The sequence below is a fragment of the Capricornis sumatraensis genome, chromosome 8 (assembly GCF_032405125.1).
Source record: "Capricornis sumatraensis isolate serow.1 chromosome 8, serow.2, whole genome shotgun sequence".
Lineage (NCBI taxonomy): Eukaryota > Metazoa > Chordata > Mammalia > Artiodactyla > Bovidae > Capricornis > Capricornis sumatraensis.
The window spans coordinates 87,742,946-87,761,060 of NC_091076.1; the positions used below are offsets into that span (position 1 = coordinate 87,742,946).

The window sequence follows — 18,115 nt, forward strand, 5'->3', positions numbered from 1 at the left end:
TTTCAGTCCCTGGAACTGAGAACCTGTGGCCACCCCCCTCCCAATTCTAATTCCTCACTGCTCTTCTCCTGTAACTACTAAGGACTGAGCCCTTTTCTCAACAAACCAAAGCAGACAAAAACAAAACAAGAACCCCCCCAAAAAACACACAAAAAATCCCAAACCTTTGAAAACAGCAAGAAGGACTGGAATTAGAGTGAAGAAAGTGAGAGTGTTAGTCACTCAGTCGTGTCTGACTCTTTGCAACCCCATGGACTATAGCTCACCACACTCCTCTGTCCATGGAATTCTCCAGGCAAGAATACTGGAGTGGGTTGCCATTCCCTTCTCCAGGGGATCTTCCCAGCCCAGGGATCAAACCTGAGCCTCCTGTATTGCAGACAGATTCTTTACTATCTGAGCCACCAGAAGGGACTTCCAAACCGATCCCCAAGAGCAGATGGTCAAGAGAGGCTATATAGGTAGTATATATTTTCTTTAAGATCTTTCTGAAAAGTATCTTGATCTGAATGGCAGTGGAGGCTAAGTGGGAAAAAATGTCTGGGACTACGCCTGTGTTTCTGATGTGACTCAAGGGGAAAGCTCTAGGTAATCCTTCCAGCAATCACGATAGACCAGATGACTCAGCAGAGTTTGTCAGGGTTCCCAGTCACCTCTTGTCTCCTCTTCAGGAGGAAAATAAAATCTGCCACCTGGTGTAAGGAAGCTCCAAGAGGGGTGGCTGCTTCCTGAGTCAGCCGGTAAGCTTAAAGACCTAGTGAATTGCTAGAACATAATCCACGGCAGGGAGGCTGCAGCCAGCCCTCTGAGTCACCTTGGCTTGGCTTCAGAGCCAGGCCTGGAACATCTGTGGTGTCCCTGGGGGCCTCACGGGGGGCAGGGCTGAGTCACCTCCATGAGCTGGAAGAGCCAGGAAGCCCCCAAAGCTTTTTTGCTGCTCCAGCCCCCAGCGCCTCAATCAAGATGCCAGGAGGATCGGGGAAGCAGGATGCTGGGTTCTCTTGCAACAGAACAGCCATCACCCTCCCCTCCCCACTCTGATTCCTTGACTCCCTGATTCCTCAGATACCCCCAGATCCACAGACCTTCTCCACCTGTCTGGGCCATCGTCCTTTGTGTCTGGGCTCCCCACCAGTGGGGCGTGTCTTCCTGCCTCTCCATTTCGTGTGTCCTCTCTGATCCCTCACATCCTAGAAATTCTCCACAGTAGAATTCTCCGCTCCCTCCTGAGCCTCTCCACCCCACCCCCACTCCTGTACTCCACTGCTCTGGATTCTGCACACCAGGGCATTGCCCATCATGGCATTGACAGGCTGAATGGGTTGCCAGTTGGGTTTACCAAACTGTTGTTTCAATGTTTGTTTTATTTATTTGACTGCACTGGATCTCTGTTTCAGCATGGGGGATCTATGCACACTCTTAGTTGTGGCATGTGGGATCCAGTTCCCCAACAGGGATTGAACTTGAGCCTCCTGCATTGGGAGTGTGGAGTCTTAGCCACTGGAGGGAAGTCCCTATTGAACTATTTCGATCAAGTGCAGCAGGCCCTTCTGATCCCCAGAAACTTCCCAAAGTCGTCTTTCCCATTCTCTGGGCTCCCAATATACCAGGCAGGGAGATGGGCCTGTGGGCTCCCCTTGGAGTCTGGCATCTTCTCTGATCTTCTTCCCCAGGACTCAGGCTACATTTCTCCCTAATCTGTCCACTACTGGTCATGAGAGCCCCAAATCAAAGGGGAAAAGGGAGGAGGGCTTCATAAAGGTCAATGCTAAGAGGGGGTAAGGTCGGAACCAAAAGCACAGCTGGTCTTCCAAGCAATCTTGCACCTCCACTTCAAACAAGTCCCCAGGGTACCCGGGAGGGGCTCAGGACTGCTGGGACCCATTCCAGAACCTTCCTTGACTTCAGTGGGGCATGAGACGTAAGGGTCCCAGGGAATCACGTCCACCCTTTTAGGATAAGCTGTGCCTCCAGCAGAGGCCCAGGTTTGGAGATCAACCCTTCTGAGCCTATTTACTGTGTTACTCACCAGGAAGCAGGATCACAAGCAGCCCCCACACCCTCTTTGGAGGCCAAATCTGAACTGATGTCTAATCTCTGCCCATTGATAGCTAGGAGATGGAATTTGCAGAGCTTGCCCAGAGAGAAGTTTTCTAAGATGGTAGAAAATGGGTAGTGGGTAGGCGAGGTTTCTAGGAAGCAGAGGTAAGTGGCTGTCCTAGTCAGTTACCTCTCATCCCACACAAGCACTTAATTTCATGCTGGACCTGTTCCCAGGCTGGGGAGTTGACCTGGAAAGGAAAGTGGCCTTTACTCGGCTCTGCAGCTAGCAGGGCTGTTTAGGGTTCAAAGTACCCACAGCGAGTGGAGAAGGGACAGCCTGGGCAGGAGGCCTTGGGGGTCGGCCAAACGTGCAGGCTGTGCCCTGTCCCTTCTGGACCAAGAGCCCACGTGGACAGAGCCATGCACTGTGCTTGCAGAGAGAAAAGGGTGCCTCTCAACAAGTCTCCAGTCCAAGGATCAGACACCACCCTGAACCTGAGGAAGCCTCCATGCGATGGGGCACACAGCCTGGCTCCCAGTGCTGAGCTTAGAGCCCAGGGTCTGATGGAGGAGAGCAGGGCCTCAGGGGCCCCACTCCCATAGCAAAGACAGGGGCATATACTTCTCTCTTACAGGAGAGCAGAGCGTTTGAGGAGAGACTTGGAGCTCATAAAACTCTCCAGTTAGAATTGAGTTGTAGCTGGCCTGCCTTGCTCTGCGTCCCCCTGGTGTCCATGATCCTCTTTTCCCAACTCTGCCTGCCCCTCAGCAGGAAGGTAGCTCGAGTGAAAGTTCTCAGTTCACAGCTCTCACCAGGAAACCCCCATCCTTCATGTTCCCTTAACCTTCTGCCCATCACTCTCTGCCCTTTCCCCAGCCAGCTGGACCCTCTCCTAGACATCTAGATGGAGACATTGCCACACTGACTAAGCCTTAGGCCACTGTGGCCCCACGCCCTCCAACCCAGGAGTAGCCTGTTACCGGTGGGAGTGACCCCACTCCAGTTAGTGCCACCCTACCTGCACCTGCCCTCACCAGGGGCATCCTTTCTAAGCGAGGGCACCTATAAAGGAAGAGGGCCCTTCTGGGGCCCAGAAGGGGAAAGGGAGAAGAAAAGGGGCACTTAAGTTACCCTGCCCACAGGTCAAGCCCAGACAACAGCTGGAGATCCCCAAATGTTAATCACCAATTAGCACAGTCCACGTGGAAAGGACAACTTTATTACATCTAAAATGGACTTAATGTGGCGGGTGCTGTGGGCTTAATTTCTTGAGATAAGATGCTTTTAGGCTAATCAGCAGATCAGTGATGTCTGGATATAAAGGAGCCAGGGCAAACTTTCCTGAGACAGGCTCTGAAGGGCCAGGAGGGAGGAAAAGACCCCTGCCCTGTCCTTCTGGGCAAGTTGGAAAGGAAGCCTGGTAAGAGAGCAGCTGGGAAGGGGTGGCCATGGACGAGATGCTGGAGGGGGGTGGGTCTCGGCACCCCTGAGGTGCTTGGCACCCTAGCACTTCTCTTCTATACAAGTAATAAGAAGGTGGCTCTAAGGGTTCCTTTAACACCCAGGTGACAAGGCAGGAAGGCAGGGTCTTGCAGCCTACACATCTCTAGAGCTAGCTTTGGTGCTCAGAGCTTGTTCTTGTTTGGTGTTCAAAGCACCAAAGCATCTAAGGAAAGTTCTGCTGAAGATGCCCTGCAGAAATGGGGCTCACCCTTACCAGAAGCATCAGACATCCCTGAGTAGGGACAGTGAAGTCTGAGAAGTGGAGGGGGCTTCTATTTGCAATTTTCACTTTGGACAAGAGGGCTGCAATGATTTAGGTGACAGCCAACTTGAGATCTGGAAGGCTGGCTGGAGACTCTGGAGGTGAGAATCTTGCCAGTTCACATGCCCATGATGTCTAGCCATGGGGGCCAGGAAGGGAGCCATCCAGACACACAAGCCTTCGCTGCTTTCTCCTGCCACGATTGCCCCCTGCTGCCCTCCTTCCTCCCTGCTTAGACTCCTCCTAAAACCCCCAAAACAGGTTCACTCTTGGCCAGGTTCCACGTGCCTTCCAATGTCCCTTCTAGCTCTAATGCCAGCACTCCTCACCATCCCCAAGGTGTTTCTCCAGCGTCTTAGAAAAGCTCTAACTCCCAAGGCCTGGCCCCCAGCTTCCAGATTCCCCACAGGCTCCAGGGCTCCGAAGTGCACCACCATACCTGCTGCCCCCTCAGCACAGGGCTTCCCTCTCACCCTTGTCCTTTTCTCTCTTATCTCAGGAAAGAACCCTTGGAAGATGTTGGCCATGAAGACCTTCTCCCTGCTGGTGGTGTCCCTGCTCCTGGCAGTGGTGCTGGGGAAGAAAGAAGAGGGTCACTCCAAGCTAGGGTGAGAAGGAGGGGTCAGGTGGCTGGGGAGATGATTGGGTTCTGATTTTCAAGAGACAAGTAAGAAAGGGAGGAATCCCAGGCCAAGAAGAAAGAACGAGGCTAGAACCAGGGAGTATTTTTTACCAGCTACTGTTGCAGCTGAAGAGATTGTAGTTAAATCTCTGGAAGGACTTCTCAGCAGTGAAGTGGCTGAAGTAGGTGATAGTATCTCCCTGATGAAAGCCTTAACTGCTCATTTATTTGTGCATTTGATCAGATTTTATAGGAAGCTTCCTGTGTGCTCGGCACAAGGGATACACATGAAGAGTGGCCCCCAAATGCCACCTGTCCTCATGGAGTGTATAGATCCACGGGGAAGACAAAGACCCATCTAAGCAAACTTCAAACTGTCATGAGTGCTATGAGGAGAGGCAGAGAATGTTATGAGTGAATATAATAGGGGGAAATATAGCGAAGGGCAGGGAAGCCTGGTGTGCTGCAGTTTGCGGTTGCAAACAGTCAGACACGACGTAGCCACTGAATGCACACACAGCCATAGAAGGGGAATCTGTTTGTGTGTTGGGGAGACCAAGAGAGACATGTCTGAGTAGAGTTAGGCCTTCTCAGATGCAAGGACAAACCGTATGGCCCTATCAACTTGGCCACGTAAGTTTGAGGCACAGACACGTACAAGGAGAGACAACATCGTGTAGAAGTTAAAGACCGTAGACCTGGACCCAGACTAGCTGAGGGTCAGCCCTGGTCATGCTTGCGCTGTGCGCTAAATTAATCTCTCTGCATCGTGGTTGCCTCACTCACCAAAGACATGTACCTCCTACACAATGAATTTATGTATTAAAGGACTTGTACAGGACCTGACTCATATTAAGTCCTGTTTTATAAGAGCTCACTCTTATTAGGAAAAGTGAAAGTGAAGTCACCCAGTCATGTCCGACTTTTTGTAACCCCATGGACTGTAGCCTACCAGGCTCCTCTGTCCATGGAATTCTCCAGGCAAGAGTACTGGAGTGGGTTGCCATTTCCTTCCCCAGGAAATCTTCCTGACCCAGGAATCAAACTCAGGTCTCCTGCATTGCAGGCAGACGCTTTACCATCTGAGCCACCAGGAAAACCCATTATTAGGAAACTGAGAACCAAATAACTGAATTGGGTGGCACCAGGACAAAAGGAGCGAAGGAGGGAACTGTGATTCAGTCCTTGGGGACAAGGGGAACCTCTGATCTTTGCCCAGAAGCCAGAGCCTCACGTATTGAGGATGTAGGAAGTGGGCTCTTGAGTTGAGGATAAAGTCCCAGGTGCGTGATGCATGGACAAAAGGGTGACTCCATAAAAACTGACTCCCAAGAAATGGGCTGCTTCCTTTTCAAATGGTGGTGAACATCATTTATCATTGCTCTCTCTGCTGCTTCTGTGGCACCTCGGTTTCCCTCTCTCTTTCCTCCCTGCTCCTCAGGTTCCACTCTAAGGCCAGTGGCTCCCAGCCTCGAGCAGCCAGGTATGCTGAGGGCACCTTCATCAGTGACTACAGTATCGCCATGGACAAGATCCGCCAACAAGACTTTGTGAACTGGCTACTGGCGCAGAAGGGGAAGAAGAGCGAGTGAGTCACGTGCACCCCCACCCCCTGCTCCCTGTGCCCCGTGTGATGCACAAGCCCACTGTAGCCTTCTCTTAGGTGCTGATCGGGAGCTGCATTGCATGGCAGTCCTGCCTGGGCTCCTGGCTCAGGCAGCAGTCCAGTCTGAGGGCAGGATGTGGGCAATTTTCCAATCCTTTGCTTCTAAGGGGAAGGGTCAGGGAAGGTGTATTGGGCTCAGAGAGGATCTCTAGGGGGCTGGGGATGAAGGCAGAGGAGCTGAACTGCTGCCAATGACTCTTCAGTGGTGGCAGCTTCAGACTTTGGAAATAAGACGAGTTGGTCTCGGGCTTCTCTTTGCAAAGTCTCTTTCCCTGACTTTGCTGTTTGACCTGCATGGTAGCTTTTGAAAAGCTTTTCACTGGGAGCTGAAGACAAGCAGTTGGGAGGTTGACTGAAGAAAGAGATACCCTCTGCTCCTTGGGCTGAGGTACCAAATGGTTGGAGCTTCTTTGGACTGGAGAATATCTGGAATCGCCCCTGGCCCCACCTATTCCCTAATCTTTATTTTACCAGCTGGATACACAACATCACCCAGAGGGAGGCTGGGGCCTTAGAGCTGGCCCATCAGTCGAACAGGAAGGAGGAGGCAAAGGAGGAGCAGGGGTGAGTCTGCCCGCAGGGGAAGGGGTGGGGGTGGGGCCTCCGACTCACTCCCCGCTCATTGTTCCCTTTCCCAGACTCCGGAGCAGGGCTAGACCCCAGACAAGCATCCTCTTCTACCCAGAATTCAAAGAGGGGTCTTCACAGAGCTCCTGGAGATCAGCCCAAGCCTAAGGGAATAGCCTAGGAGGAATGGGGGTGGAGGTCCTGGGAGGGAATTTGGGGTTAGAATTTCTAAGATTGATGACTTAATGTGCAGAGTCACCAAGTCCAGGAGAGGCTCCTGGAGGGACTTCAGAAACTGGCTTCTCCCCTTTTGTCTGCTAAACTTCAGGAAGGCTTTTATGGAACAAGGAACCTCCCAAGGCCAGTCCCCTGAAATCAGTTACCCTGTCTCTGTAGGAAGCTGAGGAATTGACACAGATCATTCTAAAGAGTGAACATTCCCAAAGTAATCTCTGAGGGGGTTGGAATACACTCTGGGAAACTTGTAGAGGTGGGTGGGAGGGATGTCTCCCACCAGAATTGTTGTCTTTGCCTGTATGGAAGAGCCTATATTCATTCCCTGGCGGACAGATCTGGGCGGAGCTTTGAAAGCTGAGACAACTGAGAGGCAGCTGTGTTGACTTGTACCCCTCACCCCCGCCCCACCTTGTCCCACCACGCCGGAGTCCCAGCCCCTGTGTTTACTCTCTCTGGGTGGGGCCCGGGCTTAAGGGGCCTGCCAGAGGCTTTCTCCTTTGTAGTTCCCTACCCAAGAACCCCAGTGATGAAGATTTGCTAAAGCGTTTACTGATTCGAGAGCTGCTGGCCTGGATGGTGGATCAGATGGAGCTCTGCAGGCTCAGGTGGGAGTCTGGCAGTTTTGGGCATCTTGCATATTGGTTGTGAGCTCTCACTCTGGAGTCAGACGTGGGTTCAGATCTTCACCCCAACACAGGCTGACAAATTACTTACACTCTCCGAAACTTGAGACTTCCCAGGTGGCTCAGATGGTAAAGTGTCTGCTTGCAATGCAGGAGACCCAGGTTTGATCCCTGGGTTGGGAAGATCCCCTGGAGAAGGAAATGGCAACCCACTCCAGTACTCTTGCCTGGAAAATCCCATGGACAGAGGAGCCTGGAAGCTACAGTCCATGGAGTCACAAAGAGGCATTTTTGTGAAAGTCAGGGTTATTTAAACCACTTCATAGGATTTGGTGGGGTTTGAATAAGATAATGCTAGGAAAAGGGTGACAAGAACATCTGCAGAGTGTTAAGAGTTTGGTAATGTTGACAGATCGTGGTACCACTTTCACTTCTTCTTCAGTTTCCTCCAGGTGAGATGCTGCTCTCACCTGCCCTACCCACCCAAGACCATAGCATCCTCAGCTTTCCCTCAGTACCCTTGTGCCACGGCAGCTTCTCAGTGGTGAAACCCCTAGAGTTGGAGGAATGTTGCCCTTCTCTGTAGCTCCAGCTGGTCTCAATAATCCTCGAATCCTCCTCCTCAGCTAGGAAGTCTTTCAGTTTATTAATATCATGTCTTAGAAGCAAGGGATGGCTCAAAACCATGGAGAGATCCAGTGAGACAGGACATTCATTTAAGATGCAGAGACCAAGATGCAGAAACCAAAACCAATTCAGACTTCGGTGATGGGAAGTTGAGGGATTGAGGGAACAAATCTGGAATGGCTTCCTGTAAGAGGGTTAGAAGGACCCTATGTGGCCAGAACAATGGAGAAAAGAGTATGAGAAAATCTCCTTGGCAAAGTGGGTAACAGTCTATGCATTTTTGGGAATAATTACCATTAGAAAGGTAATTTGGAGGTAGGAGGAGTTGAACTATGGCTGGGTGCCAGAATACACTTACTTTGCTGACTCTAAGCCGAGATATTCCCCTCCTCTCTCCACTCTGCACAGGTTTCAGTGACTCTGACCAAACCCAAGCTCAGAACTGGACTCTGCCCTTCATTTACTCAGCTCCTGCTTCAGCTCCACTCCAAGATACTCCAAAGGAACCAAACTAAATTTAAGCTGAAATAAATGTTTGTGCTCATTGTCAAAACTTACGTGTCTACTGATGACTATCTGGACGTTTGTCTGTGTGTGCACTACTCAGTGAAAAGGAGGTATGGCTCTTACCTATCTGTTAATTCATCGATTGTTTCATGAACACTTATTGGAAACCTAACACAGGCAGGGATTATGCTTAACACTGAGTATACAGCAGTGATGGAAACAGACACAATCATTGTCCCCAAGGGGTTTACAGTCTAGTGATGAAGACATACCTTAATCTTTATACAAACAGGGACTTCCCTGGTGGTCCAGTGGCTAAGACTCTGCACTCCCAAAGCAGGGGACCCAGGTTTGATCCCTAGTCAGGGAACTAGATTCCACAACTGAAGATTCTGCATGCAACAGAGAAGCCTCATAGACGGAATAGGCAATCAGGAGGGCCTCTCTGAGAAAATGATGCTTAAGCTGAATGAGATTTTTTAAACATTTCTTTCTTTTTGGCTGTGCTGGGTCTTCCTTGCTGTGTGGGCTTTCCTCTAGTTGCTGTGACGGGGGGCTACTCTGTGACTTACTGGCTTCTCACCGTGAGGACGTCTTTGGTTGCGGAGCACAGCCTCTAGGGTGCTCGGGCTTCAGTAGCTGTGCCACGTGGGCTCTAGAGCTCAGGCTCAACAGTTGTTGCACAAGTGCTCAGCTGCTTCGCAGCATGTGGGATCTTCCCAGACTAGGGATGGAACCCATGTTTCATGCATTGACAGGTGGATTCTTTACCACTGAACCACCAGGGAAACCCTAAGCTGAGTGAGATCTGAAGGATTAAATGGCCAAATGGTGAAGAGAGACAATAAATATTAGCCGGTAGTATTGTCCTGTGGCAAAATGGGCAATGGGGTGGAGAGAAGAGCACAAGTGGAGACTGGGAGGGTAGGCAGAAGCAGGGCCTCAAAGGCCACATTAAAGCTTCGGGATTTTATCCTTAGTGTAAGGGCAGGTCCTTGAAGGAGTTTGAGCAGAGGGAAGTCAGACAAGATCTATTTGCATCTCCAATCATACTGATGATGGTAAGAATTATATTGAGATGAAGAGGAATGAACAAGAAATCTCTCTTGCAGGATTCCAGATTTCACACTAGGGAGATGGCAGGGAAGGCGAAGTAAAGTGGGAGAACTCAGTTTGCCCAAAAGTCAATACCTCTTTCTTTCTGTGTTTCAAGACTTTTCCACCTTGGTGTGCTGCCTTCTCTCACTGCCCTGCATCCACAGAAGGCAAGGCTGTCTCTCCTTCCCACTTAGTTTAGGTTATCTTTACTAATGTCCCCCTATCCCCTTGATCTAGTCACGTCTTAGCAGACTAGAGTCAAACACACCTAGATTCAAATCACTCTAGGTCTGTGACTTGGCAAGTTAGTTCCTCCCTCTCTCTGATGCTCAGTTTCTTGTCTGTAAAAAGATTAAAAAGTACTCACTTCATAGAGTTGAAGAATTTTAAGATAATGCTTGGCACAAAGTAACTTTTGTTATTATTATTCACACATGAAGCATCAGTTTACAAACATGGGGGTATTAGGAGTTCTCTGGTGGTCCAGGGATTAAGACTGCGCTTCTGGCTCCTGGTTCAAGATAGTCGAGTAGAAGGACGCGCACTCATCCCTATCAAAAAAGCAACAAAATTGAAACTAGTTGTTGAACAACCATGGACAGGAGGACTCTGGACCCACCAAAAAAGATACCCCATGTCCAAAGACAAAGAAGAAGCCACAACGAGATGGTAGCAGGGTCACAATCACGATAAAATCAAATCCCATACACGCCAAGTGGGTGACCCACAAACTGGAGAACAATAATATCAGAGAAATTCTCCCACTGTTGTGCAGGTTCTGAGCCCCATGTAAGGCTTCTCAGCTTACGGATCCAGCAAAGAGACCAGGAATTCCCAGGGAATCTGACTTTGAAGGACAGCCACATTTGATTACAGGACTTCTACAGGACTAGGGGAAACAGAGAACCAACTCTTGGAGGGCACAAACAATATCTGTGTGCACCAAGACCCAAGGAAAAGGAACAGTGACCCCACAGGAGACTGAACCAGACCTATTTGCTAGTGTTGGAGGGCCTCCTGTGGAGGCATGGGTTGGCAGTGATTCACCACAGGGATCGGGCCCTGGCAGCAGCAGTCCTGAGGCCCATGGCTTAAGTCCTCTTGGAGTTCACCATTAACCCTGCCATAGAACCCAGAGACTCCAGGGCCGGGTGGCCTCAAGCCAAACAACTTACAGGGAGGGATCAACTTCACCCATCAAGAGATAATTGGATTAAAGCTTTACTGAGCAAGGCCCTACCCACCAGAACAAGACACAGTTTTCCCCACATAGTCTCTCTCATCAGGAAACTTACACAAGCCTCATTCACCAAAGGGCAGACAGAAGAAGTGAGAAGAACCACAATCTCACAGCAGTTAGAATGAAAGTCACACCACAGAAAGTTAATCAGGATGAAAAAGCAGAGTTATGTCCCAGATGAAGGGACAAGATAAGACCCCAGAAAAACAACTAAATAAGTGGAGACAGGCAACCTTCCGGAAAAAGAATTCAGAATGATAGTGAGGATGATCCAGGATCTTGGAAACAGAATGGAGAAGATACAAGAAATTTTTATCAAAGACCTAGAAGAACGGTTCCCTGGTGGTTCAGACAGTAAAGAATCTGCCTGCAATGCAAGAGACTCAAATGTAATCCGCTAGGTTGGGAAGATCCTCTGGAGAAGGGAATGGCTACCCACTCCAGTATTCTTGCCTGGAGAATTTCGCAGACAGAGGAGCCTGGTGGGCTACAGTGCATGGGGTCTCATGGACTGTAGTCCATGGGGTGGGGTCACAAAGGGTAGGACATGACTGAATGACTCACACTCAGAAGAACTAAAAAACAGAGATGAACGATATATTAGAAGGAATCAATAGCAGAATAAATGAAGCAGAAGAACAGTTAAGTGATCTGAAGAAAAGGATGGTGGGAATCATTACTGCAGAACAGAATATAGAAAAAAGAATGAAAAAAAAAAATGAAGACAGCCTAAGAGACCTCTGGGACAACATTAAAGGCACCGGCATTTGCATTATAATGCAAAGCCCTAGAGGGGTTCCAAAAGGAAAAGAGAGAGAGAAAGGACCTGAGAAAATATTTGAAGAGGTAATAGCTGAAAGCTTTCCTAACATGGGAAAGGAAATAGTCAACCAAGTCCAGGCAGCACAGAGTCCCAGGCAGGATAAACCCAAGCAGGAACACACTGAGATGCATAGTAATCAAACTGACAAAAATTAAAGACGAAGATAAAACACTAAAAGCAACAAGGGAAAAACAACAAATAAAAAGAAACTCCTGTAAGTTATCAGCTGATTTCTCAACAGAAACACTACAAGCCAGAGGGAATAGCAAGATCATTTAAAGTGTTGAAAGGGAAGAACCTACAACCAAGAATACTCGACTCAGCAAGGAAAACTTTCCAGACAAGCAAAAGTTAAGAGAATTCTGCATCACCAAACCAGCTTTACAACAAATGATAAAGGAACTTCTCAAGGCGGGAAACACAAGAGAAGGAAAAGACCAACCCCAAACAAACCCGAACAATTAACAAAACGATAATGTGCATGCTAAGTCACTTCAGCAACCCACCAGCCTCCTCTGTCCATGGGATTCTTCAAGCAAGAATACTGGAGTGGGTTGCCATGTCCTCCTCCAGGGGATCTTCCCGACCCAGGGATCAAACACACATCTCTTATATCTCCTGCGTTGGTAGGCGGGTTCTTTACCCCTAGAGCCACCCAGAGAACCATGTTGCTGCTGCTGCTAAGCCGCTTCCATTGTGTCTGACTCCGTGCGACTCCATAGATGGCAGTCCACCAGGCACCCCCATCCCTGGGATTCTCCAGGCAAGAATACTGGAGTAGGTTGCCATTTCCTTCTCCACCCAGAGTACCATCAGTTCAGTTCAGTCGCTCAGTTGTGTCCGACTCTTTGCGACCCCATGAATCGCAGGCTTCCCTGTCCATCACCAAATCCCAGAGTTCACTCAGACTCTCGTCCATCGAGTCAGTGATGCCATCCAGCCATCTCATCCTCTGTCGTCCTCTTCTCCTCCTGCCCTCAATCCCTCCCAGCATCAGTCTTTTCCAGTGAGTCAACTCTTTGCATGAGGTGGCCAAAGTATTGGAGTTTCAGCTTCAGCATCATTCCCTCCAAAGAAATCCCAGGGCTGATCTCCTTCAGAATGGACTGGTTGGATCTCCTTGCAGTCCAAGGGACTCTCAAGAGTCTTCTCCAACACCGCAGTTCAAAAGCATCAATTCTTCGGCGCTCAGCCTTCTTCTCAGTCCGACTCTCACATCCATACATGACCACTGGAAAAATCATAGCCTTGACTAGACGGACCTTAGTCGGCAAAGTAATGTCTCTGCTTTTGAATATACTATCTAGGTTGGTCATAACTTTTCTTCCAAGGAGTAAGCGTCTTTTAATTTCATGGCTGCAGTCACCATCTGCATACCTATGATTATCTTAAGTGTAAATGGATTAAATGTACCAGTAAAAAGACATAGACTGGCTGGGTGGATGAAAATATGTACACGTATGCACTTCCACTTACACCACCACTTTACTTAACCCCCCAAATTGTATCTAACTATTTTATATTGTTAGGTTAATCATGTTTCCATTATGACTTGCAACTGTAATTATCTTTTATTTTTTGCCTGACTATTGATTGTGAAAGTTGATAAGCTTCTTTTACTATTGTAATTATGTAACTATTATTCACTTAATAGCATTGTATCATGACTGGCCAACAGAAAATGGCAGAATTCTAAATCACTAAAACTACTATTTAATAGAAAAACCTGCAATCACTTTTTAAAATCCAGATGCATATCAGAATTAACTCAGAATTTTTTGACAAACACAAATGCCCAGGTATTGCTTTTTTTCCTCTGAAGATCCAGATGTGTTTCTAATGAGCAGCTATGTTTAAAAACAATTAGACTATATGAAGATTTTTACTTTACCTAGTTTGTTTCACTTTTTCTATTTCATCTTCAGTGTTCCCATTTAATTTAGCTTATGTTTTCCAATTTCTCCATCTTTTTTTAATGTTCTTTCCTAAGCCTTTATCAAGCATACTAGAAAAGTTTTTGTATTCATCAGTCAGTGAGTTCAATTCAGTCACTCAGTCGTGTCCTACTCTTTGCAACCCCAAGTACTCCAGGACACCAGGTTTTCCTGTCCAACACCAACTCCCAGAGTTTACTCAAACTCCTGTCTATCGCATCGGTGATGCCATCCAACCATCTCATCCTTGGTCGTCCCCGTCTCCTCCTGCCTTCAATCCCTCCCAGCATCAGAGCCTTTTCAAACAATGAGTCAACTCTTCGCATGAGGTGGCCAAAGTATTGGAATTTCAGCTTCAGCATCAGTCCTTCCAATGAACACCCAGGACTGATCTCCTTTAGGATGGACTGGTTGGGTCTCCTTGCAGTTCAAGGGACTCTCAAGAGTCTTCTCCAACACCACAGTTCAAAAGCATCAATTCTTCGGCGCTCAGCTTTCTTCACAGTCCAACTCTCACATCCATACATGACCACTGGAAAAACCATAGCCTTGACTAGACAGACCTTTGTTGGCAAAGTAATATCTCTGCTTTTGAATATGCTATCTAGGTTGGTCATAACTTTTCTTCCAAGGAGTAAGCGTCTTTTAATTTCGTGGCTGCAATCACCATCTGCAGTGATTTTGGAGCCCAAAAACACAAAGTCTGACGCTGTTTCCACTGTTTCCCCGTCTATTTGCCATGAAGTGATGGGACCAGATGCCATGATCTTAATTTGCTGAATGTTGAGTTTTAAGCCAACTTTTTCACTCCTCTTTCACTTTCATCAAGAGGCTTTTGAGTTCCTCTTCACTTTCTGCCATAAGGGTGGTGTCATCTGCATATCTGAGGTTATTGATATTTCTCCCGGCCATCTTGACTCCAGCTTGTGCTTCATCCAGCCCAGCGTGTCTCATGATGTACTCTGCATAGAAGTTAAATAAACAGGGTGACAATAGACAGCCTTGATGTACTGCTTTTCCTATTTGGAACCAGTCTGTTGTTCCATGTCACTTTCTGACCTGCATACAGGTTTCTCAAGAGGCAGGTTAGGTGGTCTGGTATTCCCATCTCTTTCAGAATTTTCCACAGTTGATGGTGATCGACACAGTCAAAGGCTTTGACATAGTCAATAAAGCAGAAATATATGTTTTTCTGGAACTCTCTTGCTTTTTCCATGATCCAGCAGATGTTGGCAATTTGATTTCTGGTTCCTCTGCCTTTTCTAAAACCAGCTTGAATATCTGGAAGTTCACAGTTCACGTATTGCTGAAGCCTGGCTTGGAGAATTTTAAGCATCACTTTACTAGCATGTGAGATGAGTGAGTGAGAAAGAAATAGCAACCCACTCCAGTGTTCTTGCCTGGAGAATCCCAGGGTCGGGGGAGCCTGGCGGGAGGCCGTCTATGGGGTCGCACAGAGTCAGACACGACTGAAGCGACTTAGCAGCAGAGATGAGTGCAATTGTGCGGTAGTTTGAGCATTCTTTGGCATTGCCTTTCTTTGGCATTGGAGTGAAAACTGACATTTTCCAGTCCTGTGGCCACTGCTGAGTCTTCCAAATTTGCTGGCATATTGAGTGCAGCACTTTCACAGCATCATCTTTCAAGATTTGAAATAGCTCAACTGGAATTCCATCACCTCCACTAGCTTTGTTCGTAGTTATGCTTTCTAAGGCTCACTTGACTTCACATTCCAGGATGTCTGGCTCTAGGTGAGTGATCACACCATCGTGATTATCTGGGTCGTGAAGCTCTTTTTCGTACAGTGCTTCTGTGTATTCTTGCCACCTCTTCTTAATATCTTCTGCTTCTGTTAGGTCCATACCATTTCTGTCCTTTATCGAGCCCATCTTTGCATGAAATGTTCCCTTGGTATCTCTAATTTTCTTGAAGAGATCTCTAGTCTTTCCCATTCTGTTGTTTTCCTGTATTTCTTTGCATTGATCGCTGAGGAAGGCTTTCTTATCTCTCCTTGCTATTCTTTGGAACTCTGCATTCAGATGCTTATATCTTTCCTTTTCTCCTTTGCTTTTCACTTCCCTTCTTTTCACAGCTATTTGTAGGCCTCCTCAGACAGCCATTTTGCTTTTTTGCATTTCTTTTCCATGGGGATGGTCTTGATCGCTGTCTCCTGTACAATGTCACGAACCTCCATCCATAGTTCATCAGGCACTCTGTCTATCAGATCTAGTCCCTTAAATCTATTTCTCACTTCCACTGTATAATCATAAGGGATTTGATTTAGGTCATACCTGAATGATCTAGTGGTTTTCCCCACTTTCTTCAATATAAGTCTGAATTTGGCAATAAGGAGTTCATGATCTGAGGCACAGTCAGCTCCCGGTCTTGTTTCTGCTGACTGTATAGAGCTTCTTCATCAGTCCAAGGGACTCTCAAAAGTCTTCTCCAATACCACAGTTCAAAAGCATAAATTCTTTGGTGCTCAGCTTTCTTTATAGTCCAACTTTCACATTCATACATGACTACTTGAAAAAGCATAGCTTTGACTAGGTGGATCTTTTTTGGTAAAGTAATGTCTCTGCTTTTTAATATGTTATGTTGGTTGGTCATAGCTTTTCTTCCAAGGAGCAAGTGTCTTTTAATTTCATGGCTGCAGTCACCATCTGTAGTGATTTTGGAGGCCCTCCTCCCGCCAAAAAAATGTCTGTCACTGTTTCTATTGTTTCCCCATCTATTTGCCATGAAGTGATGGGACCAGATGCCATGATCTTAGTTTTCTGAATGTTGAGTTTTAAGCCAACATTTTCACTCTCCTCTTTCTCTTTCATCAAGAGGCTTTTGAGTTCCTCTTCACTTTCTGCCATAAGGGTGGTGTCATCTGCATATCTGAGGTGACTGATATTTTTCCCAGCCATCTTGACTCCAGCTTGTGCTTCATCCAGCCCAGCGTTTCGCATGATGTATTCTGCATGTAAGTTAAATAAGCAGGGTGACAGTATACTACCTTGATGTACTCCTTTCCTGATTTTGAACCAGTCTGTTGTTTCATGTATAGTTCTAACTGTTGCTTCTTGACCTGCATATAGATTTCTCAGGAGGCAGGTCAGGTGGTCTGGTATTCCCATCTCTTGAAGAATTTTCCGCAGTTTGTTGTGATCCACACAGTCAAAGGCTTTGGTGTAGTTAATAAAACAGAAGTAGATATTTTTCTGGAATTCTCTTGCTTCTTTGATGATCCAGTGGATGTTGGCAATTTGATCTTTGGTTCCTCTGCCTTTTCTAAATCCAACTTGAACATCTGGAAGTTCAAGGTTCATGTACTGTTGAAGCCTGGCTCGGAGAATTTTGAGCATTACTTTGCTAGCATGTGAGATGTGTGCAATTGTGTGCTAGTTTGAACATTCTTTTGCATTCCCTTTCTTTGGGATTGAGATGAAAACTGACATTTTCCAGTCCTGTGGCCACCTCTGAGTTTTCCAGATTTGCTTGCATATTGAGTGCAACACTTTCATAGCATCATCTTTTAGGATTTGAAATAGCTCAACTGGAATTCCATCACCTCCACTAGCTTTGTTCTTAGTGATTCAAGTGGGCTTCCTAAGGCCCACTTGACTTCACATTCCAGAATGTCTGGCTCTAGGTGAGTGATCACACCATCATGGTTATCTGGGTCATCTTTTTTGTATTGTTCTTTGGCGTATTCATATGTACACATAAATAATATATAATATACATTTTGGAAAACATGCTGTTTGACTAGCTAAACAATTTATGACATTTTGATTCTACTTGTTGGACTTAATATGAATAGAATGCTAGATTTCTATTTTATATTCACTAGAAACTTTGATATAGTTTCATATATTTTGGTATCTAGTATTATTACTGATTAAAGTCTAGAAAGTTTATTATCTTACTGATTTAAAAAAAATTTTGAATGAGGCTTGAAACTTTGAATCCAATACTGAGAATATAAAGAAATACTATGTTGCAAAAAAAAAAAAAAAGAAAGAAAATAGGAATTTTGACCATCAAGTTTTTGCACTTGGTCTTATGTCCCTGGATATTTTCCAATGTTTCTTAGTTTATCGTCTATGGGAACTTGAATAGAATTTGTATCCTACTCTTGTGTGAAAACTGTATAAATCTTAATTATATTGAACTGGTTCATAATGCTTTTCAGGTCTACTATATCCTTCTACTTCTCTGTATATTCATTTTATTAATTCTTGACAGTTTGATATTAAAATGCCAACTAAAAATCTTAATTTATCTGCTTAAAAATTAAGTTCAATATGTAGTGGATCTATATGTAACCTTGTTCTGTATTTTCCAAGCCTCCTGTATGTGTTATCATATTTT

At 46.6% G+C, this 18,115-nt stretch overlaps 1 protein-coding gene across 1 annotated transcript; it reads left to right on the top strand.

The window, feature by feature from the left end:
• The first annotated feature begins 4,325 nt into the window (after nucleotides 1-4,325).
• GIP (gastric inhibitory polypeptide) lies at nucleotides 4,326-7,549 on the top strand. The gene is made up of 4 exons (XM_068977466.1): nucleotides 4,326-4,417; nucleotides 5,873-6,019; nucleotides 6,572-6,661; nucleotides 7,405-7,549. Exons 1-4 carry the CDS (start codon nucleotides 4,326-4,328, stop codon nucleotides 7,547-7,549), a joined length of 474 nt encoding a protein of 157 aa, XP_068833567.1.
• The last annotated feature ends 10,566 nt before the right edge of the window (nucleotides 7,550-18,115 follow it).